General features: G+C 47.8%; 1 protein-coding gene across 1 annotated transcript; it reads right to left on the bottom strand.

The window, feature by feature from the left end:
* On the bottom strand, positions 1–9,869 carry LOC115399956 (integrin-linked protein kinase). Its single transcript, XM_030107621.1, has 13 exons — positions 9,742–9,869; positions 8,220–8,456; positions 3,283–3,448; positions 2,856–2,951; positions 2,673–2,769; positions 2,509–2,592; positions 2,262–2,347; positions 2,059–2,168; positions 1,700–1,827; positions 1,394–1,515; positions 1,209–1,308; positions 765–895; positions 1–670 (listed from the first exon to the last, which is right to left on the bottom strand). The coding sequence occupies exons 2-13, from the start codon at positions 8,306–8,308 to the stop codon at positions 521–523; spliced, it is 1,359 nt and encodes a 452-aa protein (XP_029963481.1). The 5' UTR covers positions 8,309–8,456; positions 9,742–9,869; the 3' UTR covers positions 1–520.
* Positions 9,870–10,676: the final 807 nt, after the last annotated feature.

The following is a 10,676-nucleotide window of genomic DNA, read 5'->3' as shown; positions in this document are numbered from 1 at the left end:
TCATGCTTATCCAGTTGCCAAGAGTTTGTTGCTTCAACAAACAAGCTGTGTGTGTTTTTTTTTTTGCATGACAAGCTTCGTCAAATGTCAAAGAGTGATTTGAACTGATGAGCCCGCTGAAATAAGTCTTGGCGCCCTGAAAGAAGGCAGCAGACTGTCATGCTGTTTGTTTTGTACCTCGTCCACATGATTACAGCTCAGAAGGTGAGGAGTCAAGACTCAGCTCCAGCAGATGAGCAGCGCACACAGCAACAGACCGTAACAAAGACATGATATCACATGGAGAAAACCGTAAAAAAAAAAGAAAGACTGCTGCTGGACTCTGATCTCAGAAGCAGACGTTACAGTGGCGTTTAATGCGGCGGTACAGTGAAGAGTTTAAGGCAATACTGGTAAGCACCACACCACCATATCAGAGTCCTATTTGGGGCAAAATATCCAGGCATTCATCAGTTCAATAGAAAAAATAAAAGAGCAGAAGGTGGTTGTTGGGTTTTTTTGTGGATTTTTTTTGTTTTTTTCACTTGTCCTGCATTTTTTCTAGAATTGGCACAATCATGTCAAACTTGGGCCTTTTGGCCGGGTCTTCGTTCATGCAGATCTTCATGAGTTTGCAAATATGGGGTGAGATGCCAGGGGGGATAGTGGGCCTCAGACCCTCCAGGGCGATCTGAAATGAAAACACAAATCATAATCAGTGCTGTTTGTGTATCTCAACAATCACAAGCTTTCATTCCAGGCTTGCATTCAGCATTCAGCCGAACCTTCATGCCGATCTCCATGTTGGAAAGGTCTGCAAACGGCACCTCTCTGGTCACCAGCTCCCACAGCAGGATGGCAAAGCTCCACATGTCTGCGGAGCGACGGTTGATCTCCTCTGGCTTCTTCTGGAGGGCTGCAGAATGAACACACACACACACACATCCAGTGAAGGTGAGGCGGTCGGATTCACAGACAGACCAGCCGTGGATGCAGAGTAGCTGCTTTTCCTGAGTGTGCTCCATTCCACTGCTCACCGCCCACTGCTCATGGATAACCACTATGGACTTAGTTTCCATGGTAACTGCTGGTGATAGATCCCATGCTTAAGTACTGCATCGTCATTTCTCGGCGGGTTACAGCTCCGCCTCGCTGCGTCTCCAGAGGAAGTCAGGTGAGGAGTACATTTGGCCGGGGGACGGACTGCGGATCACATGAGCGATACCTACCCTCCGGCGCTACCCACGCAGGCGAGTACATCCTCCCAGGACACTGGAAGGAGAACTTGACGTCTGCCATGCTGATCCTCGCCGTCATGTCCTCATCGATCTGTGGGGGAAGAGGAGCGATGGAGACGTCACTGGAACATCTCTCTTTCTCCTCTCGGCCAAAAGTTAAATCACGTTTCTCTTACCATTACACTCTTGCTGTTCAAATAGTGGCGGGGGATCATCGGTTCCAGTGTGTGTAAGAAGGCCATTCCACAGGCAATGTCTAGAGCGAACTTGACTGCCTGCGTCTGGTCCACCACAAAGTCTAGAAGGAAGGGGAACAAGTGACAGTTCCATTTTTCATTTCACCAAAGCGTGAAGCTGCTGCAGCAGACAGAAGTGACGGAAACACAACGGCAGGTGTGCGGTGCAGTAAAGCCACAAATTCCTGCAGATGGCCAGGGCTGGGTGGCGGGTTTGGACTCTGCGCCCAGAGCAAAAGTACTCACTGGTGCCTTCATGCAGCACGTTGTAGAGGGAGCCATAAGGCATCCAGTGTGTGATGATGATGGGGTGACGGGAGGGAGGAGACTGACATGCTCCCAACATGGGCAGGACATTCGGGTGGGAAAATATCCTGGGATGAAGCCCAAGAGGGAGGGACAGTGGAGAGAGAGACAGACAGACAGACGGAGAGAGGCAAACCCACAACAGATTTGACATGAACAGACGCCTTGTGTGAGATGTAACACACTGTTTAAAGTAAAACATTACACAAAGACTGGCTCCACGTGATGCAAACAGACAAATGTGAGACCACGAAACTGAAAACCAGAGAGGCTGTGAAAAGGTGGGAGAGAATAATAACCTGAGTTTGGGATACTCCTCATTGAAGTCTCTGCTTTTCCTTGTGGTCCAGTCACGGACTTTTAACACCTTCACAACTATTTCGTTCCCTTGCCAACGACCCTGCCAAAGCTGTGGATGAGAAGCAAAAACAACAACGTGAGCGTCCAGCGTCCACTGGCCTCATGAACACCGAGCAGGCGATGACAGGAAAAGATGGAATACCTCTCCTGACTGGTTTTCATTTATCTTAGCAAGAAGGGAAAGCTGTTTGTAGTCGATTCCTGCGTGTTTGTTCAACGTTCCGTTACCTAAAGACACAAAATAGAGACAAACCCAAGTCACAAAACCTCTGCTATTAATGTGGATTTGTGTGGAAAACACAGAAGGAAAGGAGTTGTGGATTTTTCCATTCAAAGCAGCACATTAACTGGAGGGCCGCTGAACTGGCTCACATGTCGGTGGTACTCACGAGGTCGGGTTCTGGTGGTGCCTTTCCAAAATGTGTCCTTGAAGGGAATTTTAGCCAGGTTCTGTCCCAGTTTCTCAGCTTTTTCTGGACGGTGGAGGAAAAAGAAGGTGAGCACCCAGAAACGGTCAGCGGGTCACGGTGAGGTTCATGAGCAGCGGCGCTACCTCTGAGGAATTCCCGGAGATGAGGTTTGGCTTTGTCCAGCGGAGTCTCCCCGTATTTGTTACAGATGCTCACCTGAGCCCCGTTCGTCACGAGATCCTGAGGAAATGACACTCGGCCTGAAAACACTTGAATCCAAGCGGAGAGAAAATGTCAGGCTGACTCCACCAGGGGGACGCACTCACCTCAGCCACTTGGTCCTGGCCCCAGAAGCAGGCGTAATGCAGAGGCGTGTTCCCGTGCTCATTGGCTGCGTTGGTGTCTGCTTTGCACTGGATCAGCTGAGAGAAGCAGAGACAAAGTGAAGCTGCTGCAGACCAGTGTGGACGCATGCCAGAGGGACTGAGACATGCCTAATATTAAACATCATGGCCGCCCTGCAGCTATTCTGAACCAGACAGCCTGCAGCAGAGGCTTCAGTGTGGTAACAGGACAGTGGACGACACTGATGTCCGCATCGCCGTTACGTTTCTGGAGAACAGGAACACACTTCAACACCAGCCGTCCCTTCTTTTTTCTTTTGTGCGACATGAACTTGCTGCTGACTCACTGTAGATTTGTTTTATTAATTTAGAAAACGAACAGACGCCCAGGAGTCATCCTTTACTGTACCTTTCCCACGATTTCCCGGTGCCCGTGGCTGGCGGCCAGATGCAGAGGCGTGTCGTCTCCCCGGTTCATGACGTTGATGCGAGCTCCTCTCATGATGAGCATGTCCACCACGCTGGAGCGGCCCTCCCGGCAAGCCCAGTGCAGCGGGCTGAAGCCATGGTCGTCCCTTTAGTGGCAGACAGAACACACCCGCCGTCAGCAAAAGGTTTACAAAAAACATCCGCCATCCACACCGCTGCACCTCCTCATCCAGAAAGAGAAGCACAATGTGGCCGGTGAACTGGTCGCTGTCGTTACGCTGCAGGAACTGAAGTAAGAGTAGCTGTTCCACATTCACCAGCTGCAAACAGATGAACGCAAACTGTCCAAAACACAACTTTTGCTTTGATGGCGTCAATATAATCATGCATCAGCTTCACTGGAAAAAAACAAAAAACAAACAAAGCCCCAGGGCAAATGTAATAAGTTTGAATCTACTCAGAGAACAATCACTTTCAAAAGCACGACTGCCAGAATACAGGAGTTTCCCACATTAAGCCCCCGACTGCCAGTAAATCTGAAGGCACACCGCTAACCACTGTGGGTCTTTATGGGTAAGCTGCACGATTCCACTGACAGCTTCACAAAACGGAGGAAAAGACCCGTCAGTACAACTAAACATGAACTGAAGAATGAAAGCGTTCATGCACATATTTCCAGTCAACAGCAGCTTGGAGTGAAGTGCTTTAGTCCAGGCAGTGTGTTGCTGTTGAGGGAGTAAATAATGAGGAATGTGCTTGTTTTGTCATTTCCGCTCTTTAAAAAAAACAGAAGTTGGTGGAGCCTCTGGTGCTCATCACTCCTCTGAGTTCTGCTGACAGCCACACATGCAGGACAGTGTCGTCAGTGACGTGACGGAGACACGGGGGAAAAAATAGATAAGAGAAGGAGAGAGAAGAGCTGAGTGACTGAAAGTCAATCAGGAAAAGGTTGAGTAAAAAACAAACAAACAGCAGGCAGCGGTGAGGACAGTCCTTATAAGGCCCAGAGAGACTTCCTCGAGCAGCTCACCAACGCCAGCTGCTGAGAGCGATTGTGTCATTCTTCATTTCTCTGCTGTCCTCCCCCCTCCTCCCCCCTCCTGTGAGCCCCTCTGTTTGGACCACAGTCCTCCGGTTAATAAAGTTACGCACTCGTAGGCAGACGGCAGAATAATGGGCTGTGAGGACTGAGAGAGCGTTGTGCGCCACGCTGAAGTCCTCCTCATCAATGCAACGGCACCGGCGGCCCCACAGAGACCCTCAGTCCAGCGACACACACATCTATCTGTGTGGCGAGCCGCTTCCAGACCAGACCCACTCCGGAGTGCAATTTCCTCCCAGACCAAAAGGCCAAACCCCAGAACTAATTAGCTTAAGTTTATGAGCGCAAAACTCCCCACAGAGTCACTTTTATGATCTGACTGGCTTTCAGCTGTCTGTGGGAGGGAGCAAGTCTATCATATAAAGTTCATATTTATTCTCCTAGAAAGCCAAGGAGACATCTGGTTTGGTCTTGCGGCGGTAGCTGTGTTCACACATGCAGCTATCCAACACCGAGAGCTGCAAACAAATCATCAAATCACAGATCATGAAAGCAATTTCACAGGGAGCCAAATGAAAAGCTGAAGCAGTTCAGTGCAGACGGCTGGTTCTGCCAGGGCAAAAGAAGGATCGCAGTAACACAGCTCGCTGATTCGATTACCGTCTGAGAACAAAACAAAACAACCAGCTGAGAGCTTCTCTGTCAACTGTTACACACATCAAAAATGCAGTTTAACTGTTTCTACAGACAATTCAGCAGCTGCCAGTCAGCAGACGAAAATGAGGTTAGTGCCACGACGGCAGCTCTAAAGAGCGTCACAGTACAACCGACCAATCACAGGGCAGATCTAAACGCATGTCAGGAGGTTTTCAGGAAGAGCCTCTAAGCACCATTAAAAACAGCAACACTGGAGAATTGGGGAGTTATCTTAGAAAAGCAGAAGACTCCTGATCACCCATACAGAGAGTCCAGTCAGTCTGCTGATAAAAGGGTCAAAAGATGTTTATTTCCCCCTTGTGCATAATTTTATCTTAAAAATAAAAAATAAAAAATGAAACTTAACACAAAACTGGCGGTCTTTAAAAGATCACGTCATTAAATGGTAATGATCTAATATTCATTAGTTAAAAAAATTTCAACTCAAAAAGCCTCCAATCCAGATCAAACTGTGGTAAATGTGCGTTGAGGCCGCCTGAGCCGAGGCGCCGCGCGCCGCTGTCACTGTGGATTCCTATTCCAGGCTACTTTTTATAGGATGGATGGATTTTCCCTTTAAGACAACTTCATCCACCAAACCCAGAGGCACTCGAGTGCCAGGTTTTCTCCCCCACCCCTCGCTCTGACTGTGGTCATTTATTTCAGGCTCTTCCACCTGCCAACAGAGCTCAGTGTGGCAGACTGAAGAGCCGGAGGAAGAGCTCCTGTCTGCACCCCGACTTCCCCGACAGGAGCTTCAGCTGAGGCTCCCACACACATCAGAGGGAAAATATGGTTCAACTGCTGTTTTTACTAGGAAAAACCCCCCCAGTCAGTCATATAATGGAAATATTAGGAAACAAATATCACGAGAGCACATGAGAGGACCAGAGCTGCTACAGCCGAGTGGAGTTTAGTGGAAATATCACCCACCTGTACACTGACAAAAATGATGATCAGTATTATTCTAACAACAACAACAACAACAAAAAAAAAAAAAAGAGAGTAAAGTTAATGAATGAATAAATGAGTTCCAAAATGTTGAAGGAAGTGCTGATGGGAAATGAGTGGAACTATCTGATACCGCTAAGACCGGCATACCGGAAACTACTGAGTGGAGTGGAGTGTGTGTGTGTGTGTGTGTGTGTGTGTGTGTGTGTGTGTGTGTGTGTGTGTGTGTGTGTGTGGGGGGGGGGGGGGGGGGGGGGGGGGGTGCCTTGGTTTAGCTGTGCATTCCTCTTTTGAAAAATTCACTACACACACACAAAGATTGGCTGTGTCTTCCAGCCCTGCCTCGTCCCCCGGGTGGGAGACACGTCCCTCGAGGCCTCCCATGCCTTGCTCCCTGTGAGGACGCTCGGCATTCCTCGGCCATTCTTCGTCTGCCAGCGACATCAGTGTAAACACACCGTCATTCGCTGAGCACAGGAAATATTCATGAGACCATCTGATAAACCGGGGAGGAGCCCAGAGAGGGGAGAAGTTCCGCAGCGAGAGCCGAGCAGGAATAAAAGCACTTCACCCACCGGGGGACGTTTATCAAGCGGAAAAGGGAACTTGACATATAATTAGCTAATGGGCGGGTCACATGTGGGCGCAAGTATCCACAGAGGCTCAGAGCAATCACAGCCTCACGAGGAGACGTTTTCAACAAATGCAAGAAAGAAAAAAAGCTTCCGTTGCTATGGCTGTCATAAATCACAAATATTTCTTCTTCTACAGAACAAAGTCATCTGAATCTGACCGTTAAAAAGGAACTCAACCAACCATGTGGTATTGATCCAATGTTACGACGCAGTCTGTCTACTGACGGATTGTGATTGTCTGCCTGAAGTGCAGCGCTACCGGCCCGCTCGGTCCCACAAATATCTTTAAATGTCGATAAGCGCCGGCCTCGGCTCCTGAAGACGGGACAGCGAGCTGCTTCTCTCTTACCCTGCTTCTTAAAGTGGTAGAAAAGAAAGGCCGGCGGCACGCCGCCGAGGAGCGCAACGCTGCTGCCGTTCATCTGCATCATGTCCACAGATTTACCTGCACTCAAACAAAACTGACCAGTGACTGCTCCAAAAAAAGACACCGCGGTTTAAAGGTAGAATAATTCCAGTTGTTTGTGACCCGGTACACTGTCCCACACAAAGTTCTCCAACTCCAGTGAATTTAAAGCGCTGCACGTGACCAAGGGAAACAATCTGTCACCAATCTAATACTTTGACGATAATTACAGGGAAAGTTGAATCACAGCTACTAAGAAAAGCTTTCATGATGATGTCTAGAAGCCTAAAAACAAACCGGGGTCTGTTTTTCTATGGTGGTTAAACTGGAAAGGGGCCAAATTCGCAACAGAATTTAACAGTAAATCAAAACAGAAAACTATCACTGTGTTAACTGTCCCTATAAAATCTGTGTGGATGTCAGCGTGTTTAACCTTCTCACCAGAAAAGCACCAAAACACAGAGGGAAGCGAGCTGCTCCAAGCTCAACAGTCAGTATCATTAGAAGAAATTAATTCCGTCTTTCCGTGTTTGCTCTGAAAACAAATTCCGGTAGTATGAATCTGGGACAGAAACAGACAGAAAAGACACGATTCGTGGGTGGCCCTGAAAGACTGGACCAGCGAGCTCTGCCAAGTCGGCTGATAGAAGAAGAAACTGCTGAAGATTTCCAACCACTACATCAGAATCTGTATAAATGTGTGTGTTATATCTTGCAACTACATCCCACATGACAATCCACAGTCATGACATTCAGCAGGACACACTGCACCACCGCAGCACACTTCCTGTCCAACACTACGCTCCCGAATTGTTTGGTTGGCATTCTGGACGTAAACACTCGCCCACACGGAAATGAGTTCAATCTGGGGCCAGCGCCGCTCCGGGGAGGGCCGGGGCGGCGTGGCAGCCCGCACCGCTGAGGGGCTTCAGGAGCGCAACCCTTAAAGGAAGCTGTACAACTTCTTCAAGATTCTGATCTCCGCTCTCTGGCATCACAGGCTCGTGCTGAGGCACGCCTGGAGCTTCAGGGAATCTCTGGCTAGATAAGTGAAGGCAGGAGGGAGAATCCCCTTCATGTCACAAATATAAGAACACACGGACTTTTGAAACCACGAACCACAGCGATTTGTACAATAAAGAAAATGACAACATTCAATTCACAAACACCAGCAAACTGGGGCTCACCCTTGATTGAGGTCGTTCTCCGTGTTGTCCAGCCACAGGCGCACGGCCACGGCGTTGCCTTCCCGGCACTGCGTGAAGATGTCGTCCATTTCGGCTGGAGTGCTGATTCTTCCTCAAGGCGCACTCCTGGGAGCTAATGCAGAGCTAACGTATGAGAGAACGGAGAGGCGACCCACAGGGATCCGGCGAGTCCTGGCCAGCATCGGTCCCTCGTCTGGGACGGAATGGCACTCAACCCTGGGACAGAAAAAGTCACAGAAAGGGAAGCTGCAGTGTAAAAGCCTGCTCTGTATATTCCATTCAGTCCTGTGATGAAAATAAGAGAGTAGGAACGAGGAAGCCTGGTGTTGAGTAATCTCGTCTATCTTAGTAACACTGGGTGGGAAGGCCATTTACAGCACTGTGACTCACAACACCCGGCTCTGACTGTTACTCTGGAGGATCAACAGCTCGATCCAGTGTCACAAAACACTGTACTTAATGTATTACTGAGCAGAATACAGATTAAACACAAAAATGTGTGTGGATGATGTAAGTGCACATACTTGTCTTTAAGTCTTTAAGTTTCTTGTTTGGCTCATGTAGTAACTTTCCATGAATTCAAACATCTTCTGAATTTGAGATTTTCTTTCCCATGCATCATTTCTTGACTAAACACCAGGCTAATTCAGGAGCCATGCAATGATACTGTGTAAGTTTATGAAGTGCAGATATCTGAAATAACGCCGACAGCTGTTGAAACGGGCACACCTCTGAAAGCATACTTCAGTATAGTGATCGTGAATTATTAATAAAGTATTACTTAGAGTAACTGTAAATACCTGGCTCCAGTTTTCAGCCTCTGCTCCTCTCTTTGCACCGTCACACTATACAGTATTCATGTTTTGAGGAATCAAACATAATCCTGTTACTCAAGAACCTCCATGAGCAATAACCACATCCTTACCACTGGTCGTGAGTGTGATCTGCAGTAACAGACTGCCTCTTAAGAGACACTATGGAGAACATGCAACAAGAAGGAGCATATTTACAACCAAGTTCTGTCAAAGAGTAACCACAAGCTATGAATGACAGCAGACTGACACAAGCCTGGCAGATGTGGAATCAACTGACTACAGGACCACACGAAGAGGAGGATATATCGCGTCCTAGCTGACGACGGCAGCTCTCCTGATACCCTCCAAAAGATTGGAGAGGTTCGTGTCCAGATTAACACCAGCAGCTGCCTGACGAGCTGCTCCGGCGGAAAACCCTCAGACTCAGTCAGCCGGCTGCTCCTTCCACTCCCCCAACCACCCAGGCTGCTTTCACGCCTCTCGATAAAACCCGTGAGGTGAGTTTCAGTAGAAACCAACATCCTGCGGCTAGCTAAACGAGCTGAGGGTAGACCTCCTGCTAACAAGCTAACTGCTGCCGCCGCCGCGGGCTGCGTCCGCCTCCCTCCGTCTCTCTCACCGCAGACTCAAAGCCCCCGCGCTGCACGCGGGACTGGTGGGAGCTAAAGTTAGCTGGATTGACCTACCTGTTGTTTGCGGGCCTGCTGCGGGGGAGCGTGGAGAAAGAGCCGGAGTTTGTGGCCTCGTAACGTTATCTACCGCCGCGGACGTCCACACCCTCCGAGCGCCGCCGCCGCCGCCTCACACTACGTGGAGGAGCGGCGAGGAGAGCGCCCCCTGGGGGCCGCCGCGGGAACTGCAGCAGGGAGAGGAAAGCACCGCCCCGGGTCATGTTTTTTATTCTGACCGCTGGTTTGTTATTGTTTTCCATTGATACATTATTAGGACTGGCTTCAAGTGAATAGACAGCCATTTCTTACAGGATGATTCTCAAAAATAAAATGTATAATTTCTACCTTTTCATTTGATGCGTTTTAGTGAAAATGGAATAATCAATAAACACAAATAAGACACCAGTAAATTACAGTTTCTTCATGTTTTACAGCAAAAGAAAAGAGAGATGTGAATCAAATCTCAAAACGTGCAGTAAATTCATATTTTTACATAAAAGTCAAATAAAAAACCCAATAATCCCCACGTTATACAAAACTTTAAATACAAATAAAAATTCGTAATAATTAAATAATATTTTTTCTTTGAATTTTCCTGGTGCTTGTGCAATGAATTTTTTTCCCTTTACGTTGCTGTGAATACCTGTGTTTCTCTTTAAGTGTGCTCTCTTTCTCTCCGGAAATGTTTCTTTCTTTTAAGAGGGAGTTTTGTAAACAAAAAACAATGCCACTTTAAAACCGATACATTGCTGCTAACTTGTCAGTCAGGAAAATTTTGGTTGAGTAATTGATTGAAAGCTTTCTTTCAAACATGTAAAAAAAATTGAACAATCCAAAAAAGAAGGAAAAAACAGTGATCTAATTGGACAACATGAAAACGTTCTTCATGACATTATCATTTAATTTGCATAGTTGCTTATTTGTATATCTAGGTCAAAGTAGATGATGAT

Source organism: Salarias fasciatus, chromosome 14 (genome assembly GCF_902148845.1).
Source record: "Salarias fasciatus chromosome 14, fSalaFa1.1, whole genome shotgun sequence".
Lineage (NCBI taxonomy): Eukaryota > Metazoa > Chordata > Actinopteri > Blenniiformes > Blenniidae > Salarias > Salarias fasciatus.
Note: the sequence above shows the minus strand (reverse complement) of the source record. Positions and strands in the feature narration are given on the sequence as shown.